General features: G+C 37.4%; 1 protein-coding gene across 1 annotated transcript in view; it reads left to right on the forward strand.

The window, feature by feature from the left end:
• The first annotated feature begins 358 nt into the window (after window positions 1-358).
• The window catches only part of LOC109208465 (inactive poly [ADP-ribose] polymerase RCD1-like), a 17,273-nt gene continuing 665 nt past the window's right edge, over window positions 359-16,966 (forward strand). The window contains exons 1-6 of the mRNA XM_019371579.1: window positions 359-531; window positions 7,491-8,751; window positions 9,685-9,926; window positions 10,794-10,885; window positions 11,809-11,970; window positions 12,109-12,204. Coding sequence (XP_019227124.1) covers window positions 7,622-8,751; window positions 9,685-9,926; window positions 10,794-10,885; window positions 11,809-11,970; window positions 12,109-12,204 — 1,722 coding nt within the window. The 5' untranslated portion in view covers window positions 359-531; window positions 7,491-7,621. The remainder of the gene's footprint in view (window positions 532-7,490; window positions 8,752-9,684; window positions 9,927-10,793; window positions 10,886-11,808; window positions 11,971-12,108; window positions 12,205-16,966) is intronic.

The raw sequence follows: 16,966 nt of genomic DNA on the forward strand, positions 1-16,966 counted from the left end.
TTATAAAGTTTAAAATAATATAGTACGAACAATATAGACAATATCATCTTTCCTTCCCCCAATTCCCACGTAATAATTCTTTTTAAAAAAAAAATGAATAAATTAGCTTCGGTCTTATCCTTTGAAAACACACATAATGAATGGGTCCCGCATTTAAATCATTCAGGAACACGCTCATCCAATATCATCACCCGTTGAGTCGGTGAAAGTAACGGTCAAATCTCGGGCTCGGGCCTGTACGTCGGGCCAAAGAAGGACCCGATTCATTGCACTTCACCATCTACCCGTATGTTTTACCGACATTACCCTTATCTAATTCCCAAAATAACAAAAATATCATAGTCGGTCTAAAGGAGACCTGTACCTTTGGGGGCATATTAGTCCACTCAATATTTTATTCTCTGTAGATACAAAGAAGAAAAAGGACTTGGTAAAACTCTGGGCCGACTTAGGGTTTGACACCACCACTCGCTGGAGAAGGAGGAAATTGGAGGAAGCAAAATTCATCCGTCGACTTCTCTTTATCTTTATGTAAATCCCTCGATCTTTGATCTGTGTGAAAATTCAGTTCTTTTTGAAGTATTCTCATCGTTATTTCATATACGATACATGCATGTTTGTTTTTATGTGTTTGTATCTTTTTTATTGTTGATATCTATAATATATGTTTGTGGATGTTAGTATATATTGTGTTTTATTGTTAGTAGTGAATATATGATGTTTTATGGTGGTAAAGGCGAAAGCTTTGTTATTTCGTTTATGTAGTAGTAATTGTGTTATTGAGCACTTGTAATTTGTCGAACAAACTGGTGAGTGATTATTCACGTTCCCGGAATTGGAATATTCTCTCCTAAATGGTTATGAGTGTAAAGTTTTAGTTTTTTATTTTAGCTAGATGAATTGGTTTAGATGTTTAGTAACTTACGGCGTTTTTATTGTTTATGGAATTAAAAAAATCTGTTTTACTTATTGTGTGCTGGAGTTTAAGTCATTAGGGGCGTTAGTTCCTTTAGCTTTTATTGTTGATTCGGAGATCGATTAAGAACTGTACTTGGATTCATTTTGTGCGTGTTATGGTAGATCATCATTCGTGATGATCTTTTTGATAACCAAGAAGTCCCCAAGGGCTAGGTCATCACGGGTAATGTTATGTAACTTCCTCTCATTTTTTTTCTCACTTTTGCATGCATATGTTCAGATTATGGTCATTATGTTTTTGCCTATGTCCACAAGGTTCACTTTCTTCACACCAAGCTTTCAACATTAGCCTTCGAACTCTAAAATTTAGTACTTAAGATCGTGATTTTCTTAATGTATTTTATTGTGAGTCAAGGTGTATTGATCATATTCCCGAAATGGTGAAGGTTTGGTGGGTAGTGTCTGTTTTTTGGAATCATTTGGTGTGTTGATTTTACATTTTGGTATATTTCATTAGAGTGTATTTGTTGCACGTACCTATTGTTTCTCATTACTCAATTTTGGTTTCTTTAGAAGAAATGATCACATGCCAAAACTCCCAAGACAAAGACATATGTCAGGGAGATGAATCCAATGTGCTAAAACATAAAGTTTGTATCTATTTGTGCTTAAACAAAGATATTAGATTTTATGCATGTCAGAGGTTTCTTTAAAACAAGTGGTGCGTGCATATCAACAGAGGTATGTTGTAGCGTGGTGCAAGGTCCTCTCTAGATTTCTCCCTTGTCTAACTTCATTGATAGCATTTATATATATATTTTTAATTGATCCACCGTGGTGGGGATTTGGAAGTTTATGAGTAGAGATGAAGGTTACCGGCTGTTGTTGTTTATGTTGTTGTTGTTTATATTAGTTGGAAGAGTCCTCTTCATGCCACTAGGTCAAGAGTTTGAGCCTGGTACTTGTCTAACAAAAATGAGTAGAGACGAAGGTTTAAGACCATAGACGTGTTACGATCCAATTTTAGTTTATTATTTTTAATTTTAGGATACACTGAAGAAGATTGTAGGTGAGATATCTATATATTTAGAAATTCAAGAAGATAATTTGAAGCTTCCCACGTTATTAGTAATAGTTGAAGGAATGCATTGAGTGATAAGTGATTGTTTTTCGGCACTTGAGCTTGTTTTACTTCTCAAATCTTGCCCAAGGCCGTGGATTTATGTGTAATTGTATTTAACCCAACCCATGCAATCCTCTAATTCAAGTAGATACCAAGGAACGATTATAGAACTCTTACATGTAAAGTTGAAATGCTTAAAAAGTGTACTCACAAGTATAATATCTTATGTGTTCGACAATCATCTACCTTATTTGGAGAGTTAAGGAAATGATTTTCTCGCACAATGCCGTGCAAATAATTCACATCCCAATCAATCTCGATCTCACTATGACTAGTCTGCTCTCCAGTTCATCAACTTGTCAGTGAATTCAACTAATTCTTTGAGGAGGAACTCTTCGCTTTTTCCTATTTTCTTTATGTATGTACTTTTAATTGACCTTGCTTTTATTTCTTCTGCGTATTTCTCCTTTGATCCATCATGAAAAGATGGGCATTTTCTAGCTAAGTATATCATACACAAAATGCTTTCTAGTTTTAATAATTATTGTTTAGTTATTGACATGTAGTTTTTTGATACGCAATCACTAATCTATTGGAATGTAAGAATAAGGTTACTAGATATCACTCCTTTAAAATTAGCACGACTTCTCTCTTTTTCTTTACCTATATTAGTTGTTAAGCTCATTTGTTTCACATTTCGTATTTAAATCTTGAATTTAGAGTAACATATTAAAGTTAAAGCGATGCATAAATGTGCACGTGTTATCTGAAATTTTGAATATACAAACAAAATTTTTTGGAAAATATTAAATTGAAGTTATTAGGACATATAATATTAATAATTTAGGATGTATCAAACTGTTGATGCTTTTTATTATCCTTGGGAAAGGCTTCGGCAGAAGGTCAGTTTTGTTATTTTACTAGCTCCTTCCAAATTCTTAGATAGTGTAGACAATTATACTAGGACAGCGGTATAAAATTCACCCAGTATTACTTGCAACAAAAATAAAGGTAAAAGGTGCAAGCAACTAAATGAAGGATAAAGAAACTGAACTTTGTACTAGTATAATTTTCGTGTTGTGAGTATCCAAAAAAAACTAAATGGCAAGAGCAAAATTGCTACAACCTAAGCTGCTAGGTTGTTAGATGAGTGTATATAAAGGTTTCTAGAACAACGGTCCGCTTCGCTTAAAGCGTGAAGCAAGGTGCAATTTCAAAGAATATTAAAATGAACATTGCACATAAATATAATGATTAAATACACCAGGATTTGTCAAAATAATATATATTTTTATTTTAAACCAAAATATACTTGGATCAATAACTCTTCATATTAAAAAATGGATGAGATAGAAGTCATTAGCAATTAGTAATAATTAACAAAATAGAAGCTACCAGCTCAAAAATAGAAATAAAAAATAGAGAGAAAACAGGGAAAAAGGAAAACAGGAGTTATTTTCTTTTTCTTTTGTTCTTCTGGTGTAAAGTTGAGATGCTTGCTTGTATAGATAAATGGTTAGGATTTTGGGAAGGATTAGCGTGTATATTACATATGTGTTTTATAGAATGCTTAATATTAATCTTGCAATCTTTAAATCCTACACCTTCTTGGTGTCTTATCAATGTAACTCTTCGACTTATCCAAAAAAAAGGCTCCACATAATATCACATTGCGACACCATTTTTGCTTCAAAATACTGATGGTAGATGTATGTTGGAAGTGATGGCCTTTAAAGTTTTTACCACCCACTTCCCATAAACATACCATGTGCGATGTATCAATGTGTTTGGTTTGACTCGCTGAAGTCCCATGTGAGTGACGTATTTGAAGTCCAGCAAGGAAGTGGTTTTCATATGATTTTAATTCCAAATGATCCATTTATACGTGATGCTTTCATCAAGTCTTATTATATATTAATAGATCCATTTATTTGTTATTACACCAAAGAAATATGAAATTACAACATTTTAAGTGGGCATCCTCTTGTATGATTAATATGTCAGGGTTGTCTCTCAAACAACATGATTGATCCTTGCTATGTGGAAAATTCGATAGTTACATGAGTAAAAATGGGTTGTGAAAACACCCAAGAATTTGTCCTGGTGGTCAATTAAGTGGATTGAGAACTTTATTAGGTCTTAGATTCTAATTCGAGCGGAGGCAAATGCACTAGGTGACTTCTTTTCATCTGTCCAATCTTGGTGGACAGAGTTACCTGATACATGTGGTGGTGGAAGGTAGCAGATACTCTTTGAAATTAGTCGAGGTGCGAGCAAGCTTGGTCCGGACACCACGGTTATTAGAAAAAATGGGTTGTGAAATGCAGTCATCTCTCCAATTTGAATTCGACGTGGATATGCACTTCGTTGTTTTTTATGACCGAGAAATCTGTTTGGAGGTCAACCCTTAACCAAAGACTACTTTTGAAACTCGGGGATAGTGCCCCCCCTCTACCCTTCTCAACTTTAGTACTGGACTTGGTTAGCATGACGCAAGGCTCTGAGCTTTGACAGTCCCTCAATCTTTGCCACTTGGACTAGCCTTGGCGACTGATAGGGTTAATTGTCTTCTCATTTAATCCTTTCTTACTATAGAAGTGGAAAAGAAAATTTTAAGCATTTTTGAAGTTTGAATTATTATACTAATATAGAAATATTAACCATTAGAAGATCAACATAGTTGTTGCATATTTTTGTTTTATATTTTCCTTAGGCTATCTTTGCTCGTGTTTATGAGGACCAAAATTGTCTTTGCAGTAAAATACAAACGATATTATTGAAAGAGCCCCCTTATTGCACACCAATAGCGAGAGGCGACAAAAAGCGACGAGTGCCCGCTTCACTGAGGCGAGAAGCGAAGCGCTCGCCTTTTTGCAGTGAAGCGCCAATTAATACAAAAAAATTAAAATATTAATTTGCATATATTAATAACCAAAAACTCAATAATAATAACATATTAGCAAATATTTCATTGAATATACTGTTTAAGAGAGAAATTAATTGTAATCAAAGAGAGAAAAGAACAATTAATTGTAATTGTAATTATAGAGAGAAGTTAATATGCAATTACTTGTATACAAAAACTGAAACATTGAATAAAAGAGAAACAAAAGAAGAAAGACGAGTAGAAAAGAGAGAATACATAGGTGAAAGAAAAGAAAGAAAGAATTGTTATGCCGGAATATCAGTTACTACCGCAAAGAAGAACAAAGAAGATTTACTGCCGGAAGAAGAAAAAGATACGAAAGAAAAAAGAAGAGAGAACTTGCTGCCGGAAAAAGACGCCGGAAACAGAGGGCTTATTGCCGGAAAAAGAAAAAGAAAGAAAGAAGAGAAATCAGTACCTGAAACTCGAAGAAGAGTTGCGCCTATGCCGACTCTTGAAAGAGGAAGAAGTGGTTTGAAGAGAAGAAAACCCTAATGTTTTATTTAAGTTTATTTTTGTTTGTTTAAAAAAGCGACGCCTCGTTGCCGCCTCGCTGTCGCTTTTCAGAAAACGCTACGCCTCAGATGAAAATAGCGTCAAGCCTCCGCTTCGCATCTCCTCACGCTGTTAGCGCTGAGGCGAGCGCTATTTACAACACTATTGCACACACTTATTTAGTTTTAGTTTTTCCTTTTTTTTGTTTGATTAAGGGAATTTCATTAAATGACATGAAGAAAATGCATAGCAAAAATTACAACAGAAATGTAGTGTCTACTCATATACCAATACTTAATGGACAACAAAGAAGCAGATAAAATTCAGGAAAAGTTCAACACTTGTTACAGGGGCCTTGTTGAACCAACTAAATAAACTATTAATTATAGAAGTGGCTTTAAGAGCATGGTTAGGAGTTGAAATCCCATCAAAATATTTATGATTCCTTTCATTCCAAATACTCCACAAATAACACCAAGCACTATTTGCCAAGATTTTTTGATTGATTTCCCAACTCTTCTTGAGCACCAGCTCTCATAAGCTTCCTTGGTACTGTTGACATGACCCAAGCTATTCCAAAAATTGAAAAAAAATGCTCCAAATGTCAGCTGCTAGTGAACACTGCAGAAAATGCCTCACACTCTCAGACTCCATTTGGCATATATAACATATATTTCACAGTGTATACTCCTGCTAAGATTGTCTTGAGTAAGACAAGCTTCATACAAGTTTGTCCATATAAAACCAGCTACTTTTCTAGGTAGTTTGGTTTTTCATTTAAGCTTCCATGGCCATTTGTCGATCAATTCTTTGTTGGAGCATAGATTGTCATATCGTCTTTTGACAGTATAGGTTCTTTCTTTTGATTCACCACATTCCAAACTATCTTGCACCTGGGATTTTTTGAGCAAACCCAGTAGATCGTTCGATTCCCCGTCTTGGATGTCCCTTCTGAAAAGAGGGGCCCAAGTACTATCTTGCCAATAATGGGAGATAGTTACATCAATAAAACAAGACATTTTGTTGGGAGTATGTTCCTTTTGTTATGAATTGTGATGAATGTGATCCAATGTGTACTATACTACTATCAGGGGCGTATTTAGAGGAAGGGTGTTCACCCGAACCCCCTTCGCTGAAAAATTACACTGTATATATAAGGCAAAATTTGTTTTTTACCTCTATATATTATGTTTTGAATCTCCTTGACATAACCCAAAAGCATAGCTTAGTGGTCAAGGGAGTTCAAATTTTTTGTAAGGTCATTGGTTCTATTCCCACTAGCTACAACCTTTCTTAATTTTTTCTTTTCTTTGAACCTCTTTGGCGGTAATCCTGCTTCCACCACTGACTACTATTTGATGATAAGATGGTTATTGCTTTCATGTGTGCTTATAATTGCTTTGGTTGGTGCAATATTGAAGCTCTTCTCAAGGAAAAAACCGCCAGCATTTTCTTGGTTTTGTGGTTTTAACTTGTTCTGGTATGTGGTTTTAACTTGTTCTGGTTTTAACTTGATTTCTAGGCATTATGCATTTTCAGCTTAATCTTTCAAAGTCTGAATGTTTCCTCTGTGATGGCTTACTCTGTAGTTCTCTTGGTCCTCTCTGGAGTTTCTGGTATCGTACTTCTCGGTGGTTCTTTACAAATTTTGCAGATGGATACTCTTTTATTTATTTATATGCTTCTTTCTGTGAAGTGCTGAGTGTACTGATGTAGACTAATGCTAGAAACTTTTCCTTAAAGGATTACAACTTGCAACCCTTTTGTGATCATGGATAAATATCTTAGCGGGCTCCATATGCTAGTCGAATGACTGAAGTACCAATATTGCGGAGTAGTTTCAGCTCATACATGTACTCATCCTAGTGTGAGCGTGTCAGCTTTTATATGGTTGGACTGGCAGTTTATATTCGGGTTCCTAGTGGATTTGTATGCGATGATTAGTTTGTGGTATTCTATAAATTGTGATGGGCGACCTATTATTTAGCCTATGGTCCTGTTATTGATGATGTCTCACTATTTTGTCAGGGTCTATCAAATTCAACCAATGGCATGCGCGTGGTCTCTCTGAGGCGGATTCAAGACCGAGTTGCACATAACTGTTATCTTTGAACCTTTGGCTTTAAACCAGTGGATAGGGATTGATCCTGTAGGTAGAAATGGAAACAAAATACGGAAAGGTATTGGATAGGAGCCAAAACATTGTTGTTGACTTGAAGAGAAAACGGGCAGCGCGATGCGAGACCCATCTCTCTGGGCCTACGCACATGATATTTCCTGTCCGAACCTCGCTGAACTCATCCATCCGTCCTCTTGGAAAACGGAGGAAGCTGAATGGATCAAACAGCACGTGTGGTGGTTGTGCGTTTCACCTAAGAAAATCTCTGCTTAGATATTATCTCAATTTCAGGAAAAGTGGGCTTCCGCAACGTTTGATGTACTATCAGAAGGATCAGTGGACTGATTTCCCTGAGAACATCGTTACAATGGCTAAGAAAGATCTCCGAATAAAGAAATCAGTGACAGAGGTGGAGTTCAATGGTAAAAAATTTGTGCTTGATTTCTTCCATATGATGCGGTTGGACCTGAAGTCAGGTCTGCAGCAACCTATTGCATGGATTGATGAAACAGGCAACTGCTTTTTCCCGGAATTATTTGCTAATTGTGATGAACTGCATGAGTGTTGTCACAGTGAACACAAGGACTCCATAGAGGTGGATTCTGAGACAGAGGGTTCCAATGATCTGGAGATGCAGCTGGAGATTGAAATTAATGGAGCGGACATGTCAAGTTTGAAGGAATCTAGTGGAGAGTCCAATGCTATTGTTAAGCAAGTTAACTTATGTCACAACCCTGCAGCAAAAAATTGCACTGCTGAAGTTGGTGATAATTGTGTCAGACACTCAGATACGAAATCCATGGATGACTCCGCGGAAAATCATCAAATGCTGGAAAATGCTGCCGGCTGCAAGTGGGAATATCTGGACCCAGATGTTGTGGGTGAGATGTTTCTCAAGGGTATCAATTCACCTTCTGGTGCAAAGATATTTGAATTACATCGTGTTTCAAGTACTTTCATGGAAGTTCGAAAGGAACTCTTTCAAAAGCAGGCGGAGATTACGAAGAAGCAGCGTGGGGGTGCCAGTCTAAGTTATGCTTGGCTTCCTTCTTCTAAAGGAATGATTACGAGTATTATGAAGTATGGGCTCGCTAATTATGATCTATCCAAATCCAAGTCCAGATATGGCGTTGGTGTTCATCTTTTCCCTGCTAACTGTACTGAGATCAGGTAGTGTTGTTTCCTCTTTTGCTTTTTTCTATCAACTGAATTTTCGAGCAACACAGCCGAAGTTGCAAGAAGACTTATACAGGTGCATTTTAGAAATAATGATTTTCGGTCGGTAGAGCATATAAGGTTTTAAATGACGCGGCAGCTGTGAACTTTTTAATGAAAACAGTGGGGTAGTGGCAACATTCGAACCTCAAGGTTAGGGTAATCTGGAGCTTCCCTATAATTTTGCTGGTAAAGCAGACTGAATGCTTGTCGTGCTGTATGTCTCTAAAATATACAGATTCAGATCTGGAAAAGTAGGACCAGTCTAATACATATTGATTTCATTTTTTGTTCACTCAATTTATAAATCCCCAGTGTTTATCATCAGTTATAGAGGGATATGAATCAAGTTTGAAAGTGGCAGTTACTGCTTTCTGTTTTCTTTTGGTATGGTACCTGAGTTTTACCTGTAGGATTATTTGGTTGCATTATCAAGGAGATCTCTATTGCTGGTATCCAGGTTCAAATACTATTTTTTTTTGGGTCCTGTCATAGCTTTAACGATCTTTCATGTTAGTTTCCTAAGAAGCTATCCGTGAATTGATTCCTTAATGCTCGTCAACTGACATAAGTAGCGTTTAAAAGATGCAAATATTGACCTTGTTGTTGTACAGGAATTTCATGTGGAATGTTGATGATATGCTATGCTAGTCTTGTGTGTTATTATTTCGGGTCTTGAAATTCCACTTGTTCTAGTCGTCTTGTGAGGTTTGATAAGATGTCTTTTGATGCGTAAAGGAGCTTGTTATAGTTGGTCGCTTCTCTTTTGATGCTTTGAAGTTTACGCCTTTTTGTGGTTGACCTGCCATGATCGTATTTTCCTTTTTGTCAATTTGTTTGTTCTCATTATGAAGCTTATTGATATTGTTGCTTTCATTTTCTTTACAGTGCAAAGTATTGTGATTATGACGAAAATGGTGTACAGCACATGATATTGTGCCGTGTAATAATGGGAAACATGGAACTGGTTTATCCTGGATCTAAGCAGTTCCATCCCAGTAGTGAGGATTTCGATAATGGCGTTGATAATCTTGAAAATCCGAAGTGTTACGTGGTCTGGACTATGAATATGAATACTCATATCTTTCCAGAATATGTTGTCAGTTTCAAGTTGTCTCCTGATGCGGAAGGTGATAATTTAAGTCCTTTCCTTTATGGTTACTGTTTGCACAAGTCAAAGGAAAGTTGTTCCCCTTGGCTATCTCGTGTTAAATGTTCATGAATCCGTCTCTTAAATACTCCAACAGTTTAATTGGCTGCTCAGGGAGGGATGAATGTCGTTCATTTTTGCAAATAAGTAAAAGATCCTTCCAGGCTCCAGCTTTGTTCGAATCCGCCCCTTCCGACTTTTGAAATCATCAAATTCATCCCCATTTCTTAATTTTTGTGGGTGATAGGACAATAAACAATAAATATTTTATATTTGTTAGTGCTTATCAGTGTTATAGCATTTGTATTTGTTATTTTATGTCCATGTTAATCCCGTTTAGACGATTCCTAGGATTGCCTTTACCAACGTTATTGTCCTTTTCATTTAATGTACTACTTTTGTTCATATTGTACTGAATATTTCATGTCAAGATTGATTCTTAATGTGTTAATCTCTACATGTTGGTTAATGATGGGATTATGGGAATTGGGAACTGGGTTAATATGACCAATTCTAATGTTCTAAAATTTTGGGAGGGACTGCAAATTTTATTAGTGTTGGATGGAATCTGATTTGTAAAAGTTTGAGGGCAATTGAGTTACGGGATTTTTGGTTTTCAGTGTTCTGCAACTTAGACCTGCGTAGGTTCTTGAATGCCTAAGTTTTTCTTTTTGGTGTGTTTTCTTGTCTGCCTTCCTCTAACTGCAGTTTTTATTGTGTTTGGCGTTGTACAGATAAATTATGCACCTTTCTCTTTTGACATTTTAAATTTGAGTAATACTTCATAGATATTGTTTTACAAAATAATGTAGCCGTTGAATTATCTTTAACATGTTTGTCCTTACAGGATATCTTGTTGGAAACGAGAGCGCAATTGATGTCTCTGCTGTCAGTACTTGTTGTAATCAGGTACCGGCAGATACACTTCCTACTGACTTGGTAAGTCTATTGACAGCTATAAACAATTTGACTGCTGATTTATGTTTTTGGTCTTGATTGAATCAAAAGACGGGGAAGTTGGAGGATTTTATTGGATATGAAGCAAATGCGAAATAGTTTGGCAGAAGTAAAACTAGGATTTTGAAAAACTTTGAGAGGAGTCAGCAACACAGAGGGAGTTCTTCCAACTCAAGGACCACCTCGTGAATTTCTTGGCAAAATAAGCGAATGCTAAGGGCAGCCTCCTACTTTAAGATGTTTGTGCAAATATTAGCACCTCCAATCATCTCCTGTTTATATTCCTCAATTGCATGCTAGTTCTGTAAGGGCCACAATTGACTTCATAAGCATTGCCCTAGTGCTACCTTGGATACTTAAGATAGTGTGTGGCACTACAGAATCATGCTGCTACCTTGGATACTTGAGATAGTGTTTGGCGCATGCCACTACAGAATACATGCTGTGACCTGGAATCTGCACAAGCTACTGGAGACGGTTGTTATTTCAATGTACATGCTTATTAACTCTTATTTATGTTAACAATGTATTCCAAACTCGCCTTCTGCAGGTTTGTTTTTGTACATATACTTAGATCTTGAACTCAGTTCCAATAATTGCTGATACTGAAGATGTTGGTTTCTAAACCCAGCTTCCTGATTCCTGTCCTGACAGTTGTTTAGTTAGGAATAGGTACTATTATATAAGGTTTTTTGGGTGTATTCCTTCTTTTGTGTTGTTTTAAGGTTTTGGGACTACTCAGCCTCATCCAGCAAGCCTTGCTTGATCCAAATAGAGGAGAGAGAGTGAATGATGTGCTAGTATGACGATTCTGCTTCTTCAGCAACATTGTCATTTTGGTGGTCATCTTTTCATCAAACTTTGTGGAGTTCCTTTCAGCTAACAATTACTGTGTGTTCTTATAGGGAACTGACGGCTATCAGAATTCACTGGGGTTGGCCTCAAAAAAGGATGCAAGGACGCCGAAGTCCCCCTGGATGCCATTCCCCATGTTGTTTGCAGCAATTTCGAGGAAAGTGCCTCAAGAGGATATGAACCTCGTTAGTAGCAATTATGAGTTATTCAAGGTATATATCTTGCATCTGCTGAAAATTGTATATCAGAAAAAAGTAACAATTGCTGAATGTTTTATTTCTCTAATTTGTGCCTGGATTGTTACTGAGCTTAAAAATTTTCCTCTTGTTTCATTTATCTGACATCGATAGGACAAGAAGATAAGTCGGGATGAATTTGTCAGAAAGTTGAGGTTGATCGTAGGGGATACTTTGTTAAGGTCCACAATAACGAGTCTTCAATGCAAGGTATGGTCTTTGCTTTTTCTAAAGAAATAGGTGCAGCTGCTGTGCTAGATGGTCGATGCTTCATTCATAATATCATACCCTGTCCATTTAAGAATTTTTCTCTATGTTGCTTATCCAAATGTTAGAGTTAGATTTTGGTTAGACAGACTTCCACACAATCTTTGGAAAAATGTTCATTTGGGTCCAACTAGTAGCAATTTCAACTAGGTTGCACATTTTATCTTTCCATACGACATTGTTAAAGTGTTCCACATTGGTTAAGGGAAGTTGTTATCTCCGTGTATGTCTTGCTCAATCCTCGCTTTATGAGCTAGCTTTTGGGTTGAGTAAGGCTAAAGGTCCATTTTCTTTATATGTCATCGGAGTGTTACCTATCCCTATTCCTGGTTTACCAAATGTTGGGCTTCCAATGTAATATTGTTCATGCACCCTGATGTATATTATTGGTTGCTGCTAAGGACTTTAGTCTATGCCTAAACCGGCTTCCACAAAATCCTAGGTTGCCACTGGCTCACACTCCCTCCGGTCCATAATAAGTGACCTTTTGGCCTTTTAAATTTGGTCCAAAATAAGTGTCTTTTTACCTAATCAAGAAGGAATTAATTCAAAATTTGCCCTTATTTACATATCCCTATGTTCAAGGTAACAATTAATTAAAGGTAATTTAGCGAATATATCTTTTTTTCTCTAGAAGTTCGTATTTTCTTAAGGGGCGTGCGAAAGGTAAAAAGTCACTTATTATGGACTGGAGGAAGTATTATTTAAGAACTCTCTTATGGGAATTTTGCTGCCTTAAATGTTTACAATAATATTGAGGTCGTGTGGCTCGGGTTCCTCTTTTCACAGTCTTTGTATTAAGGACTGCTTTCATTGTTAATAACATAGCTGTTATCTTGTTAAAAAAAATGTTTACAATATTTTTTGAAATGAGCAACATTAGAAACACCAACCATAACCTATTATAGTCTATATCTTATAGTTACAAGGTACGATTGTTACAATGACATTAGGGGGGCTTAATAGTGGAGCATTTGTTAGTTCGATGCAATGCACAAAATTCGAAGGAACTATGCTGAAAGTTAGTTGCAAAAGAATTATATAACGAAAAAGGGCCAAATATATCCCTCTACTTTTAAATATTATTTAGATTTACCCTCCGTTATACTATCCGGTTGTTTGAACCCCTACCGTTATACTTTGCTTCAAAAATACCCCTCAGTCGGACGGAGTGCCACGTGGCAGCTCGTCATTATAAGACCCACCCCCAATTTTAAATAACCTATCCAATACTAACCCCCCAAGTTAAGACCTATAACCCAAATACTTTGACAATATACTTTTCTCAATAAAAGATTTTTATGAAGAGTGTGTCAGATCTAGAGAAAGTCATGCACCTACTCCGATAAATTCCTACTCCGATAAATTTATTTTCTGATGAAATTTTTTTGATGAAGAGCTTCTAAGCTCTTAATATTTTATGATAAAATTATATTTTGAACACCTAAAAGGATTTCTTTCTTCATAGAAAATGTTTGTGATATTTATCAATAAATAGTAGTTGTTTTTGCCTTCATAAGAGGAGCCACGTGAAAAGCTTTTGCGGATGAACTTTGGTTTCTGATGGCTACTTCTACACTTCTTATTATTTTTCTTATATTTTAATTAAATATTTTTAATTGGCATCTGATTTCTAGTCTTCCTTTATTTTATAATGGATGGAAAAGTACACACAGACGAATCATTTTCTTTCACACAATTTAGTAACTTCTTGGGAATATGGTGATAAAAAGTAAGGAGAAGAAGAGGGTGGGATCGATGATGTATCAATTGGACACCGGATTTAAAATTTTGGAAGAGTTGAGCTGTTTGTGTTTCTTGTTGAAAGTATTTTTTTAGAACATTGTTAGAAAGCTGGTACGTGAAGCAAGAGCTAAAAACTCCATTGATGAAAGCTCTGAAGCTTAGCTCGAAAATTGAGTTTTCGAAAATGTGAACTATTTCTAGTTGGCGTTATCGTGTTTTGTTAGGGATCTCTGGGGAGCTTAAATCTCAAATTATAACAAATTTGGTGAAGATTCATAGAAGTTGGGTTGGAAATTTTGAGCAAATATCAATAAAGATGGAGAACAATGCTGGTTTTCCAGATTTTTAAGTTATGTCTCTCTTTTTGCCTTTAGGTTACGGGTCTTAACTTGGGCGGGTCAGTATTGGATGGGTTTTTTTAAATTGGGGATGTAACGACCCGGCCGGTCGTTTTTGGAATTTACGCCCCGATCCCCCATTAACTGCATTCCCCAAGTTTATTTCTGCTATTTTAATTTGCCGGGATGTTCGGTTTTGAGTTTTGGAGAGTTTTGGGACACTTAGTCCCTAAATGAGAGCTTAAGTGTTGGAAAGTTGACCGTAGTCGGAACAGTGTGAAGACGGCCTCGGAATGGAAATCCGATGGTTCCTTTAGCTCCGTTAGCTGATTTTGGGTTTAGGGACGTGGTTGGATTGTGTTTTGGAGGTTCGTAGCTAATTTAGGCTTGAAATGCTGAAAGGTTAAATTTTGAAGTTTCCGGTTCGATAGTGAGATTTTGATCCGAGGGTCGGAATGGAATTCTGAGAGTTGCAGTAGTTCCGTTATGTCATTTGGGACATGTGTGCAAAATTTCAGATCATTCGGACGAGGTTTGATAGACTTTTTGATCGAAAGCGTATTTTGAGAAATTTGGAGTTCTTAGGCTTGAATCCATGGTTAATTTGAGCTTTCGATGTTGTTTTAGGTGTTTTAGGGATTGGTACAAGTTTGGGGAGTAGTATTAGACTTGTTGGTGCCCTTGGTTGAGGTCCCGGGGGCCTCGGGATGATTTGGGATGGTTGACAAGAAATTTAGAAGATGTTGCATCTGCTGTATTTTTTTGCTGCTTCTGGTATTTTCGCATCTGCGGTAGAGGGACCGCAGATGCGGCGCCGCAGAAGCGGCTAAGTGGCCGCAGAAGCAGAATTTGGAAATTCCTCAGGAACCGCAGATGCGGTGGGTTGATCGCAGAAGCGCAATCGCTCCTGCGGTTAGAGTTCCGCAGATGCGAAATCTGGCATTTAAATGAAAGTCGCAGATGCGACGTTGTTTCCGCAGAAGCGGGACTGCAGATGCGGTCCCAGGGCCGCAAATGCGGGAATCGCTGGGCAGAACCTATAATTAGTTGCTTTTGCGAAATTGAGCCATTCTTTCACCATTTTTATCCGGGTTTGAAGCTTTTGAGAGAGATTTTTTAGGAAAACAAAGGGGAATCGCTTGGAGGTAACGTCCTTGACTTCATAACTCGTTTTTATGTGATTAAAGACCTAATTAGTGATGAGAAATTTGGGAAAAATGGTTAATTAGGGCTCGAGTCTAAGAGGCCTTTAAATGAGGATTTGAGGGGTCATTTGGACTCTGATTTCAGTGTTCTTGTTATGTCTAGACTCGTGAGAGTACGAGATTTCTAAAATTATAAATTTTATTCGATTCCGAGACGTGGGCCTGAGGGAGCATTTTGGTCATTTTACCTAATTTCGCGTATTAGCTTAGAATTTAATTATAGAATCAGTTACTTGAAGTGTTATTTACATTATGAAACTTAATTGAATAGATTTGGGCCATTTGGAGTCGGATACTCGTGGCAAAGGCGTGTTTCGGGTTGACTTGCACTTGTTCGAGGTAAGTGGCTTGTCTAACCTTGTGTGGGGGACCTTTCCCCTTAGGATTGATATTGTGGTAATTGAAATGCCTCGTACGTGAGGTGACAAGCGCGTACTTGTGCTAATTGTTGGAAATCTGGTTTTTCATTAAAAATAGCCTTGAATTGTGTTCTTCCTTTCCTTGCTTATACTGTTTGGAAACTAAACCTGCCGTAGCCTAGAGAAGCATGTCTACTTGACTAAATTGCTCTATTTGCCTTAACTGCCTTATTTGTATTACGTGAACCATGCTAGGTTAGGATTACCTGCTTCACTTTGATATTCAATTGATTGGATTGAATTCTTGTTGTTGCTGCGTATTTACTTTGGGACTACGAGACGATATCCCGGGAGCTCCCTTGTATGTTTATTTTGGGACTACGGAATTGCATTCCGGGAGATCCCCTAGTGCATTTATGAGTTGGGACTACGGGACGGTATCCCGGGAGCTCCCTTGTATGTTTACTTTGGGACTACGGAATTGCATTCCGGGAGATCCCCCTGCACATTTATGAGTTGGACTACGGGACTGCACCCGGGAGATCCACTGGATATGATATTTATATTTGGGGACTACAGGACGGTATCCTGGGAGATCCCCGGTTGTTATCTTGGAGCTGAGCTGTATCCTCTTACTGTGTTTTACTTGCCTCTGTGATAGTTGTTGCTGCCCTTATATCTTGTGTTACTTATTTACACTGTTTATTTCAAACTGTTAAACCTTATATCTTATGGAACCTCAGTAGGGCCCTGACCTTCCTCGTCACTACCCAACCGAGGTTAGGCTTGGCACTTACTGAGTACCGCTGTGGTGTACTCATGCCCTTCCTACGCATGTTTTTCATGTGCAGATCCAGGTACCTCTACTCAGGCTTACCATTCTTGAGGCGAGGCGATTCTACGGGACTTCGAGGTATATCTGCCGCGTCCGCAAACCGAGGAGTCTCTTTCTATTCCTGCATCTAGTATTTAGCCCTTCTGTACTTTATGTTCTTGATTAGACATTCCGGAGATTAGAGCTATGTAGTGTTTTCTCAGCTTGTGGATCCGTGAGTTT

The sequence above is a fragment of the Nicotiana attenuata genome, unplaced genomic scaffold, assembly GCF_001879085.1.
Source record: "Nicotiana attenuata strain UT unplaced genomic scaffold, NIATTr2, whole genome shotgun sequence".
Taxonomy (NCBI): domain Eukaryota; kingdom Viridiplantae; phylum Streptophyta; class Magnoliopsida; order Solanales; family Solanaceae; genus Nicotiana; species Nicotiana attenuata.